The 13816-nt window shown below is 43.3% G+C and overlaps 1 protein-coding gene across 1 annotated transcript in view; it reads right to left on the bottom strand.

The window, feature by feature from the left end:
* Polr3b (RNA polymerase III subunit B) overlaps positions 1-13816 on the bottom strand; it is a 96285-nt gene that overhangs the window by 28910 nt on the left and 53559 nt on the right. The window contains exons 19-20 of the mRNA XM_051172652.1: positions 10131-10258; positions 1885-2094 (exon numbers count right to left, since the gene is read on the bottom strand). Of these exons, the coding sequence (XP_051028609.1) occupies positions 1885-2094; positions 10131-10258 (338 nt within the window). The remainder of the gene's footprint in view (positions 1-1884; positions 2095-10130; positions 10259-13816) is intronic.

A 13816-nucleotide genomic window follows, 5' to 3' on the forward strand; every position in this document is an offset into this window, starting at 1 on the left:
TTACAGGCATTCTGTATAAGGGTCAAAGAATTAAACACCCGCAGTCACCAGGGAAGTGTAGCACGCCTGAAAGCAGACCAAGTCCACCAAGTCCCAGGCCGGGCTGCCCAGTGCACACGCTCTCCATGTATGATTTCTGCTAAGCCTCCCTGAAAGGTCTTCCTCTTTGATTCTGGCATTTACAACTGGGTAGACCTAAGCAAGCAAGTGAAATAATATTTATTTCTCTAGGAAGGGAAACACATCCATCCCCTGCCTCTTTTTCTTTTAAATGTGAGGGCGACTGTGGGAGGAAAAACGTTGTAACGTAGCTAGAGTCATGTGTAGGTCCCTGGGCACTGCTCATCACCACAGCCCCCGCTATGACCCGTGCAGCCCCGGCAAGGCAGCTCAGAGCCAGGTGCTCTGAGAATACTATATGATCTGAAACTGCATCGACAACAACTCCTGCAGTACATGTGAATCCAAACTGCAAAAAACCGCCCCACAGTTTCTTCTGAGCACAAATAGGTATTTTATTTACAGGTGGAAGTTTAAAAGCTAGTGGAGGGTAAATTCTGGCCATTAAATTATGTTTCTGATAGACATCACGAAGTGTTCGGTTTCCACATCAACGTTACCAGTTAATCAGAAAGGAAAATATCCAGCTTTAAAGCATGGCTGTTGTCATTTGAGAAAAAAGGGGGCATAAATTCAGTGCAGCCAACATTAATGCCAGTGACACATGTCTAGGAGTACTATTATGGCTGCCTAGCAACTAGGGAGAGGGAAGGGGAGGCATCGTGGGTATGCCAGAGAGGGAAGGAGCTCGGGACTGAATAGAGCAGCCAGCCTGCTGGCCAGGTGGTGCTGGCTAGGTCATGCAGTGCTGACCTGTGGAAGCACAATGTTCAAAGAGTGAAGAAGAAGAGAGAAAAACACAACCACGACTAGATAAGGGCTGTGTCCCTGTCCGTGCCGCGCTTCTGACTTCTGGCTAACAAGTGTGCCATGGACTGTGGGCTGAAGCTGTTCAGTGACAGCCTTCTCCATCTGCTCTCTCACACACGGTTACTGCTGGATGCATTACCAGATGTATCAAAACAGCAGCAGCAGCAGCAGCAGCAAAAACAACAAACCCACAACTAAACAGAAACCAGCCTTTCATGTACCATTTAATTCCTGGTGGGAAAACAAAAAAAACCTTTCATTTATTTTTCTCTTTGAGAAATGTTCAATCTATCCCAATAAAATAAAGTAATTAAAACCCTGAAGTTAAATATTTAATACAGTATTTCAATGTCAGTCATTTAAAACAAAGTAAGCAAACAAAACTGACACAGAAGTGTAACAGGTCTTACAGTTTCCCAGACACAGCAGTGACCTGCACACAGGACACTGCAACAAAATGGTTGCCTCAACAAACGCTGCACAATGACAACACTAGCTGCTATGCCAAGGTGGACGGGGATATTTCCAAGTTTCTAGCCCTAGATGAAGAGCTACAGGCACTCAACGGCTGCTGAGAGAGGAGGGGTAAGCCTTCTTCAGGGACGAGCTCAGAGAGGATAGCCAATCTCTCAAGTGGTCAGCCCTGAACACATGAGCAACACTAAATGCACTCAGACCTTTTACGTGTGTGTGTGTGTGTGTGTGTGTGTGTGTGTGTGTGTGTCAAGAAGTTATGGTTTTGGATGGGGTGATGAAAGAGGGAGGAAGTGGGGTGGGAATGATAGAAATACAGCACTCATATATGAAATTTTCAATTTAAATAAAAAGCACACAACCGCTCCAGTTTGTTTATAAAGAACCCATCATCTGGAACCTGCGCTGCATTCTGACACAGCTAATGTTTATAGTCGCTGTTCACCATTTCTGGCGTTAAAGCGCTGAGAGCTCGCTTACCTCTGTCTAGAGAGGCCTTGTTCAGAACCAGAGCATCTTCAATATCATAGCCACTGTAACTCATCACCGCCACAGTTGCGTTCTGTCCAGCTGGCAACTTCTCAAAGTCTATCAACTCAATTGTTTTTGTTTTAACCATGGGCTTTTGTGGATAAGCTAGTAGATACATAAGTGTATCGATCCTGTTTCGCTGGTTGTATCCAATGGTACCTTTATTGAGATTGGAGAAAACAAAAACCAGCCATTATATCCTGCAGAATAATCAAGTATTTGCTTAATCGAAATGAAGAAAATCTCAGGTTGAACATTTCAAAGACAATACTCATATGGTAGCTGCTGATTTTCTAAGATAACCTTATTACTCTGGTTATATTTTTTCTGGGATTTTAAATATTAGTAACTTTTCTCACTAATAGTTAAAAATCACAGAAAAAATATAATCAGAGTAATAACAATCTAAATAATTTCAGCTTTTTGGACTTAATAAATGCAATCAATCCTATTTGTGCAATTTTAGTTCTTATTGGTTAATTTCACAATTAAGTCCACAAACCTATACTTGGTTCTGTTAAGATGATGTGAGAACAATATGGGGTTTTCATATGCAGGAGCTCGTACAGCACAACGGAATACATAAACTAATGACAGTAAAAGTTTTAGAAGGAAAAGAAAGGAAGAATGGAATGAAGAAATAATTCAACTGACAGTAGAGAAGTGTATATCTGCTAATTTTTTACTAGAAGCAGCAAAAACAAACAAAACAACAACAACAACAACAAAACTACCTATAGAAAACACCTGGAACACTTGGGGAGAGACCAGGTCCCCTTTCCTAAGAAGTGAGGATACAGCCTGGCTAGGGTGAGCAGTGAGGATACAGTGTAACTAGGGTGAGCAGTGAGGATACAGTGTAACTAGGGTGAGCAGTGAGGATACAGTGTAGCAGGGTGAGCAGTGAGGATACAGTGTAACTAGGGTGAGCAGTGAGGATACAGTGTAACTAGGGTGAGCAGTGAGGATACAGTGTAGCAGGGTGAGCAGTGAGGATACAGTGTAGCAGGGTGAGCAGTGAGGATACAGTGTAACTAGGGTGAGCAGTGAGGATACAGTGTAACTAGGGTGAGCAGTGAGGATACAGTGTAGCAGGGTGAGCAGTGAGGATACAGTGTAACTAGGGTGAGCAGTGAGGATACAGTGTAGCAGGGTGAGCAGTGAGGATACAGTATAACTAGGGTGAGCAGTGAGGATACAGTGTAACTAGGGTGAGCAGTGAGGATACAGTGTAGCAGGGTGAGCAGTGAGGATACAGTGTAGCAGGGTGAGGAGGGAGGATACAGCCTAGCTAGAGTAAGCAATAAAGATAAAGCCTAGCTAGGACGAACTCTTTCCTCCTTAGCAATCAGCCTTTCTCACCTGACAGTCCTTAGAAGGGTGTCATGGTGGGTTACTGTCAACTACAAGTGAAATCTGAACTTTAGTCCTACAGATGGATTTATGGCCTTCCTAAAGAAGAGTCTTTCTATCTTTTGGGCTCATGGACACATAGCTGACCCTAAAAGAGACTTTAAACTAGGAGACAGAGAGCTGCCCTGCTGTAAGATCACATGGGGGCAAGTGAATCTCCTTAACGTCTGAGCATTCTCCACTCATGAACGACTGAGAAGGTGAGCTGGTAGCATGGGGAGGACACTTTGCTTGTGTCATGCACTCATGAACGACTGAGAAGGTGAGCTGGTAGCATGGGGAGGACACTTTGCTTGTGTCATGCACATGCCTCTAAGGTGATACAGATACATATCCATCAGCCTGAAGTACCACGGTATGGAGCTAAGCCAAAGTGTGACTAGATACCCAGCGCGGGTATTTTGTTTCCTCTAACTTCTGCGGCCTGTTTCTAGATCACCTGCACTCCATCTCCAGCCTCCCCCCGCCCCCGACACCCACCAAAGAAAAATCAATAGCAATCTTAACTCAGGACTGAAACCAACTACTTGAGCAGGGAAAAAAAAAAATGTCACTCCTTGATAATCACCACCAAAGGCAATGACAAGAGCTGCCCAGAAGAAACACTGTAATAAGGAGCTCATTGCAATTGCTCAGGAAATGTCAAGTGAAGTAAGGTGAAGAACTCAGGCTTCTTAACAGAGTATGTACACATTTGTGCTGAAATCTTACAAAACTTACCAAAAGTCAGCTCAAAGACAGGAGTCAGACTGAACCTAACGGACCTTTTGTCGAGTCTGCACTAGAAACTGCAATTTGTGTCATTGTAGTGACAACTAATGAATCGGACCAGCACCTGACAGTGACCACTCACTGCTTTAGCCTAAGACTACCTCTGCTGAGATCACGACACGGTTCAGACAACGAGTTTATCTCTTTCTATGAAACCATTTAAGGCTTATGTTGTGACTTCGGCTCCAACTGTGTCGTTGACTCAGCTTGAGCTGAGGATTCAGGCACTGTCCCACCAGGCTACCAAAGCATGTCTTCCGAAACTGAGACAAGCATTATCATGCAGCAGGGAAACACACATGGCCGCCTCTCTCAACAATGGCCACGGAGCCCAATCCTGCTCTAAACTGCGCTCTCAAGCCCAGAGCTGCTGCTGACCACTATGTGGAGCAAGAGAAAAATCATTTAGCACATCTGGGGTTATGACTCATTGGAAATTTTTCTTTACAATGCCATTAAAGCCCTACAATTTCTAAGATATTAAATATTATATATTAAATATCTAAAGAAATTAAGTATAAAGGCTTGCCTATGTAAGCACAGGGCAGTCTGATGGGCAGACTGCAATGTTGTTACTGATGCTTTCAGTCTCCTTAAAGAGTACTCCAGGCCTGGGGCTGTAGCTTGGAGGCAGTGCTTGCCCAGCATGCACAAGGCACACCACAAAAGACACTGGGGGAAATAACACACAGAGCTAACAAAAGGATACCTAAATGCCCTGGTTTGCTTCCATTGCCCCATTTTGCTGTAACCATTGCCTCTAGTGATTTCCCCTGCTTACCACCAGGACAGGGATTTTGCTACTAAGCTACATTTTCCTGATGACTTTCTTAAGTCATCAAGCAGGGGGGAATGGCAGAGTATTCAAATGTAAGTTAAAACAGGGGAAAGGTGCTTTAATTTAGGGCACGATAAACAGATTCTATACCAGTAACAAAGTAGTGTTTATGGAAAAATGAAGTTATATGAATTCAATCTTTCTTTCATTCTTTGTCCTCAACCTTAATCACTATGAAATACAATACAGTGTAATAATAATGGTATGCTTGGCTTGCAAACATTGCCAAAGAACTGGGTAAAGTGACTCTACCTTCTTTTAGCTCCACCGGCAATGCCTGAGCCTTCCAGCTGATTGGCACCCTGCATGCAGATGCTGGCCTTTCATTATGCTGTGCCAGGGCATGTGCAGAGTCTCCTGGTGGCTGTACTTTGTGTGTATGGGACATCTGTACGCTGAGCAGTCCAGGGGGCACACTGGCCATTCTGAACACTCTGTGGAGTATCTCAGTTTGGATTTTCTTTGCTTATCTTAACTGGGTTATCTTATTACCAGAGTTCTTTATATAAACTAGGTATCTAATGTATAGGGCGGGATCCTTCCTCCCACTCCGGGGCCTACATTTTCATAGCTCCAGGTGGCTTTCAAGAGAAAAAAAAATTAATTTTGAGAAATTCAATTCATAAACTTTTTCTTATAATTTGTTAGAAAGCTTAACTCAAATCATATGTTTTCTCAGATATTTCCTTCTTCAAGTTTTATGGTTTTAGCTTTTATGCTTAAGGCTATGATTCACAATGTGTTATTTTTTTTCTACAATATCAGGTAGGAATTTTTTTACATAGAGATATACAAAATAAAATGTTTAGTTGAGAATTTTTCTTTCCCCAGTGAACTGTTACATCACTTTCATCAAAAATCATTTGCCAAGGCTGGAGAGACGGCTCAGCAGTTAAGTGCACTTGCAGCTCTTTCAAAGACTTGAGTTCATGCTGATTATCCAGAGCAGGCAATTCATGACCACTAATAACTCAGCCCCAGGGGATGTGACACCTCTGACTTCTAAGGGCACCTACACTCACATACACACACTCCCCTTCCTCCCACATCATATACATATTTAAAAAAAATTTTTTTTAGAAAGCCAAACATTAGTGGTGGCAGCGGCACACCTCTGTAATCCTGGTACTTGGAAGGCAGAGGCAGGCAGCTCTCTGGGTGAGAGGCACCTTTGTTTACATACTGAGTTCTAGGCCAGTCAGGCCTACAAACTAAGACGATGTCTCAAATAAGAAAATCAATTGCCTATAAATGCATGCATCTCTTTCTCAACTGTTTATTCTGCTTCATTCATCCATATGTCTACCCTTGAATCAATATCACACTGTCTTTATTGTAGTAGCCCTATAATAAATCAGAATCAGGTTGCATTTACCATACTACCTACTAAGCTGGCTAGACACGAGGATACAATAATAAAGTTAAGTTCCTATCTTTGTTGCGTTTATAATGTACAATGTAGTAGAAAAGCCAGCATTCTTATAGCTACAAAAGTTCCGGAACTATGTGGAGGAAATGAGTCTCAGCAGAGAAGAACTTCCGTGAGTCTTATGAGACAGATGGCATAGGAGATAAAACACACCACAATCTAACTATCCCATCACTCTGGAGTTTACCTTTCTTGTCAGAAAGAAAAATATAAGCCTCATGGGACTGCTGTCAAACTTACAAACCTGAATGCATGTAAGAACTTAAAGGCCTGGGGCAGCACAGCACGTGTTGGGCAATAATGAATCCCTGGGTTCAAGGCCCAGCAACACCCTCAGGAAGTGGCAGCACCAGCAGCACTGGCGGTGAGTGTCACCTTGCAGTACGCCCATCCTCCTGAGTTGGAACTCACAGACTAAACTGCAGGCTGAAGCAGTAACTTCGTATCACTCTAATGGAAACTAGAACTAACAGAACCCACAAAGCTGAGTGCACAGTAACCTTGTCCACCTGAGTCAAGCCAAGGGGTGTCTGAAGCGCCACAGACTGCAGGGAAAACCGAAGCATTTCCAACTCAGGAGCCATCACACACAGTTACACCTAGAATGGCTACAATAATTAACAAAACAAAACAAAACCTTAAAAAAAAAAGAAACTCTCATGAATAACTGGCTATTTCTTTGCCCCCATTTATTATTTTTTTTAACTCCTAAACAGAAAAAGAATAGATACACAAAACAAACTGGGGCAGAAGCGTGGGTGAAACAAAATTTTATGAGGATTTTTGAACATCATGTTCTTTAAATATCTCAATTCCAGGACATTCCACTCCAGTTTAAACATAGGAAGAAATGGTCTGCTTAGAAACAGATTCTGGAAGAAACAGAAGACAAAAAACAGAAGCTGTCCCAGCTCCTGAGTTTGTTTTTTTTGTTTTTTTGTTTTTTTGAAGTCTCAGCAACTTGGTGCTGAAGGGGGAAGGGCTGGAGGAGGTCTGTGATGCATATTCATAAACTTGCTGATAGTGACTGGGCAATCCTTTAGAAAGGAGAGAGTTCCTCTAGAGGACAGGCAGCTAGGAAAGCAGGCAGGATATGAGTGAGACTCTGACCTCGGCCTTGTAGGCGCACAGGGCAGCTCATAGCCCTGGAGGCTGAGCACTGCCAGGTGTCTACCTGACTTTCTATTCTAAGCCTGAGTCACACACAACACCTACAGCCACACCCACGGAAGTGAGAGGGTCTCGGCAGCACAGAGAGATGCTGCATGCCACTCGGACTTTACTAATACCTTGACGCGTCTGCGATTTAGGAAGCACCTTTGCAGGCGGCTTGTTCAATGAGCTCTCTGGTGTGTGAGGCTGGGCTCTGAGGTCCTGTGATTCACACTGGTCTTATGGAACTTCCTGGTGGCAACAGAAAAGGAGCTACTGGCTCACCCTGTGAGGGAGACAGGGAGTTGGTACGGAAAGGGCAAGGGGTTGGACACAGCAACTCTTCTAGGTTGGCTAGAATATTTAGGGAGCTAGTTCTGGACTAGTGTCTTTCACTTTCTACATGGACAACAGACAAAGGACAAGTGAAACACACAGGCTGAGATTAAGAGCCTTCTGCCACGTATCCTCTTTAAAGTGGCTCTAGTTCCCAGCTGCAAGGACAGGGGGGTGGGGGCTCAAATGATCTAGAGCAGCCTGCTCAAAGGACTGGGCTTGCCTCAGACCTGGGTCTCTGCTCTGGCTTCTCTCTCACTGACCCTCTGTGTCTTTCATACGGACTTGGCTCCGAACTCCTGCAGCTATTTCCGTGTCTGAAGGTAAATGTGGCCATGCCATGTGTCAATTTTAAACGCACTTCTCTATGCTTTCCTTCCCGGTCAGGTGTGTTTTAATAACAAACAGTAACAAAGGCTTTTTTTTTTTTTTTAAATGACTTAAGATATTCAGTGGCTTTTGTCCTGCAAGCGTCAGCAGTAACGTCAGAGGATTGTATCCAAGGAGCTAAATGTGCAGGACCCAGGGTCAGAGCAGCTGAATACACCAACCTCAGAAAACACAGACAATGAATTGCAAATGACACTCACAACAAAACGAGGAAAAAAACCTTCACACAGAAGACTACAAAAGAACTCCACAGACACTGAATTGGCTTTCTGTGCACACTGATCCTGCTTAACTGTGTGTGGTAAGTAACCCGGCGCTTCAGACATGTGGGGCCACAAAATAAAGGTTGGTTTTCCAGTTTGGGGTGGTGTGGTAGAGAGGGTTGAAATAAAAATATTTCCCCCCTCCTTTGAGTCCCTTCTTTATTTTTTAAACAGCTTCACTGACTGGAGATGGCTGGCGCGTCTATTTGTATCTTCAGACAAAACAAGAGGCATTAGTCTTGCGGTGATTACTCTTCTGTTAATTCTGCTGAAGGTCCCACACAAAAGGTGCATTGTTTCAGCTGGATTCACATCATGAAACAAAATGGTTCGGTAAACCCCAAAGAAGTGATAGCCCTTTCATGGCACACAGTGTGCGGTACTGTATATTTCAATGCGTTAGCAAGTCGGGAGCAGAGGCAGGGCGTCAGCCTACACCTCTCTCTGGGTGTGAATAGGAAGCGAAATTGATGAGCCGCTGTTCAAATTTTCCCACTGGGACCTAGTCACAACTGTCCAGGCGTTACACCGTTCAGGTAGACGGTGGCAGGACAATCTGCTTGTCACCTCTCCAGAGCCAGCCGAGGGGGCACAGGAGGAGGCTCAGGAAGAAATATCTATACTTCCTGCCTCTAGTGAGGAAGCAGGATTTCTTTCTGGCCAACTGCAGCTGAAAGAAGGACAGAGGCTGACTGTGGTGACGCAGAACCTCCCCCTCTGCTGTTCACAGTGTCTGAAAATGAACCTTCCTTTAGCCCTTGAGATTAGAGATGACATGTCATGTGGGGATGAAAATTCATTAAGTATACTAGGATTTGAAAAACATCTTCAACAAGTCTGTATGATTTGGCTATGGGCTGGATTCTTCACACTGCTCCAAGGATCACCTTGGAGCACTTACTCTCGTGTGTTCCTCCACATAGCATACACTCTCTACCACAACGCGACGTCTTCTTGCTACAGAGACATACCATGTAGCAAGATGCTTCCCAGTGCTTCCACTTTCGTGTGCCCTTCTCCCCCTCAGTTCCCAGCTCCTCGCTACTGGTCTACTCTGCTTGTCTCTCCGACTGCGTCGAAACACTGTAGGCAAAGAGCTCTGTCTGACGTCTGTCTGACTGCCAGTCTTGCTCAGTGAATGTTATGGATGTATGGATGGGTAGATAAATTAATAGAAAAGAGAAAGAGAGGGAAACTCAGCAGGAGAAAGAGACACAACAGCAACTACAAGGATAGGACGGGCTCGTGACCGTCATGCAGACAGTATGTATGTACCCAGTAAACTTCCTCACTCCTTTTACTCTTCCCTTTGCATTCAGTTGTTCTGCCCTTTCACACATCTTTCCTGGTTAACCTACACTTGTAATTATGGGAAATTTATTATGTGCAACTCTGTTGGTTAAAGAAAGCAGGTGAGATCTCCATGTTTGTCTAAGCAAAAGACAGGGCAGGGCTCCTGTAAGCATCCGAGTCCCCAGGCTCTTCGAGGTTAGCAACCCCGAGGTGTCACTAGCCCTCAACTGCTCAAAGGCACAGTAGTGGGAACACAACCGAAAGGCTTTCTCCGCGCAGTTTAGAAGCAGGTTTAACAAGGCACTCTTACCCATGGCTTGCTTGCCCATAGCACACTGGTAGGTGTTCCTCGGAGACTGGTTGTGATGAGGGTATGGGATCAGGCCGGCACAAACGCCAAGAAGAGTGAAGGGTTCAATCTCCAAGTGGGTGGTGTCTCTGGCAAGTTAATGAAGATATAGGCAGTTTAGGCATCAGGGCTAAAACCAGTGTCTTTAAGGATATAAAAGATATTAGTACATAGGTCCCCAGGGGATTTATAATAAACTTTGAAGCTAGTGAAACTGGTAAAATAAAAACATGCTGAGATAAAACAGGAAAAATTTTAAACTATTTTGTGATAAAAATTCTTATCAGTGATAGAAATTAAAGAGAAGGGAGACAGTATAAAAGCGTTTATATAAAAATAAAGCATTATCGTAATAGGCACTGCCAGCGATGCGCGACAGAAAGAAATCTCTACAGCAGCACAGAAGTATGCTATCATAGTGCCTTCCACATGGACACGCAGCTTGAGAAGCCTGTGCCGTGTGGGGAAAGGAACAGATCTCTTTGAAAATGAGTAGGTGCAAACCTATGCAGACCAGTGCCATGGTCACTCGCTGACGGTGGCCACTGAGCAGTTCAAACATTAGACTTCTGAGAAGATGAATTTTAGATTTACCCAATTTTAATGGATTTAAATTTTAAAACTCAATTTTAAATTTAAATAACCCAGTTTCTTATTCTAAACTGTCATTATATTTCAAATAACTGACATTTGTGAATCTACCTATTCAACTGTGAAAGTTCTATCAGATTTACTATTTCTAATCAAATCTAGCTATTAAGCATGGATAAGATTTTAAAGACTTGCAATGGGAAAAATGTAAGGTATCTCATTAAAAATATACATTACATGGAGACAATATTTTGAACACAGTTGGATAATGAAAGTATTTAAATTAAGGGCTGGTGATAGCTAGGTGGTAAAGAGCCTGCCGGCATGTGTGACGCCCTAGATTCAGTCCTCAGTATCCCTTCCAAACACAGTAACTAATTACTTAGTACTTTCCTTTTCTCCTGGCTCCTAGAACTTGGTTGTCTATCAGTGCCGCTCACTCTATTCCTATGGGACGTCTTGTCATAGATATCTGACTAGTAGGTGTTGGAATCTTAGTTACTTCATAATACAGTTCTGCAGAAAACTCAGGCTGGGCTATATACTAAAGTAGCTCACGTCTCTGGCAAAGGGCAGCCTGAGTATATAAGGGGTGTTACTCGGTAACACGTATCACATGCAGGATACATGCTATGCAGTGATCCTGTGTTCCTAACTCAAGGGTCCATGAAGTAGAACCTTCGCCGTTTCAAAGGCTCACAGCACCTGAGGGGAGAGGCCATTTCCAAGAAAGCAGGGCCACACCACCTGTGGAGTGTTGGTGGTAACATGTCTGGTAAAAGCTCTACTTCCTCATCTGTTCCTCTCACACACATCCACTGTGCTCTCACTCTGGAGGAGATGTGCCTTCCATGTGGCTGTAATCTGGAAGAAGAGTGTTTCCCTTAGGACCCAGCGGAACCTTCCATCTGATGAGCACCTTTGACAGCAGGCCGGCAAAGGGTCTCGGTGGGTTGGTTTACGAAGCACCAGTCTAGGTATTTTGTTGTTGTTGCTTTAAGAAGCATAGCTTAAAGCTGTATTTTCTACATCAGAATAAAACAGCTTGGCTAACATGTAGGTGAAATACAAAGGTTCTTTTATTGCAAAACAGCAACTTTTTAAGATTATATAGTCTGTTATAAATATTGAACATCTAAATGATCTGAATTTTAGGTTTATAAAAAAGGAAAATTATTTCCTTTACAATCACAACCATTGTATATTTATCCTGAACAAGAATTGAGAGATTTCATTACATGTAACACACTTACATTTACATGATATTAAAACAAACCCACTAAATTCCAGCAGGGAAAAGGCTAAATAAACTATGTATGTAGGCAAATAATGTGCCCACACCATGAGATGTTGAATTAAAAAGGATAACCATGTTCCTGTTGTGCTGTACGTACATCCTGTGGGACCACGCACACACCTGCGCGCCACTCAGAAAGTGCACAGTAAACAGCTAGTACTGGGTCCTGTGGAGTGTGGGGTCTGCAGGGATGGGAAAGAGTGCAGGCTCATCCTGCTCACTGAGGCAGGAGCTTTCAGCGCACAGGACAGAGTGCCAGGCTCTATGTAGCTGAGGATGACCTTGAACTTCTCGTCCTATTGCCTCCACCTCTTGAGAGATAGAATTACATGTATCACTAAACCACATTTTATTTTATTGATTTTTTTTCTTTATTTTATGTGTAGATGAGCGCTCTGTCTGCAGGCCAGAAGAGGGCATAAGATCTCATTATAGATGGTTGTAAACCACCATGTACATGCTGGAATTGAACTCAGGACCTCTGAAGGAGCAGCTAGTGCTTTTTTTTTTTTTAAAGATTGGATCTCACTTTGTAGCCCTGGCTGTCCTAGAACTTACTATGTTGATAGGCTGGCCTTGAACTCACAGAGACTGGCCTGTCTCTGACTCCTGAGGCAGGATTTAAAGACTTACACCATCACACCTGACATTATATCTGGTTTTATTTGGTGTTGGGGTTTTACGGGGTGCTTTGTGTATGTTAGGATTGTACTCTGCCAACTGGGTTACACCCAAGTTTAAGTTCACTTTTAAAATTTATGGACTTCTACATTTAAAAATACATCTTGACTATGAATAAAATAATAGAATTACCGTATTTTAAAATAAGATGAATTTGATTAATGCAATATTTTGGCGAGTGAGTAAACCCCTGCCTCATAATGCACTACCGCAGCAAGATATGCTGTACACAAATAAGACAGTAAAATGCATATTTTTAATCTATGGCAGTAAGCACCAGCGGTGATGAGATATGGGTGTCTGCTTTAAAAGCGGGTGTTCAGGGACTCACAATCAAATGAGTTTCCCCTAAAGAAGAAATAGGAGCCATTCGGTGTTGCAGGCATTTGAAGAGAGGCCAGTATGGCTGACACAGCAGGTTAGGGGAGGTGAATGCAGATGGTGCAGGGAGACTCACCTGTGAGCAAATGTTAGGAGCCCAGTGATGTCTGTAAGGGCTTCTGAGAGCCATGGAGGGCTGCCAGGGGGACAAACAGTGGCAACTGCCTGGACTAAGTGGAAGATGGAGGTGGGAACCAAAACTCAGCCCTGGGCGCATCATGCAACAAGTGAGAGCTAAAGAAGACAAAGGCTGTCCCTGTCTTTTATAAATGCACTATGGGCTGGACATGTGCACACCTTCAATCTCAGAACTTTGGCGACAGACACAGGAAGCTCTGTGAGTCTGAGGCCAGGTTGGGCTACATAGTAAGTTCTAGATCAGGAAGGGCTACATAATGAGACCCTGCTCTTAAAAAAATAAAATAAAATAAAAAATTCCACTATAGTTCTTTACTAGTTCTTGAAATGTGGAGTACAAAAGTGGCTTGAAAAGCTCGCCACCTGAGGGGTAAAAATCCTGACTAAAAAGCACTATTTATCAAATTATAATACCAATATATATTTCATCTGGTAGCAGAACAAAAAAATTACCTGCTTGTGATTAAAGATATAAACAGTTATCAAGTATCAAGTATAGTAAAATCCCTTTAAAACTGTAACTGCAAAATCGCAGTTTCAGGCAAGTGGTACATTAGTG

Source organism: Acomys russatus, chromosome 31, assembly GCF_903995435.1.
Source record: "Acomys russatus chromosome 31, mAcoRus1.1, whole genome shotgun sequence".
Taxonomy (NCBI): domain Eukaryota; kingdom Metazoa; phylum Chordata; class Mammalia; order Rodentia; family Muridae; genus Acomys; species Acomys russatus.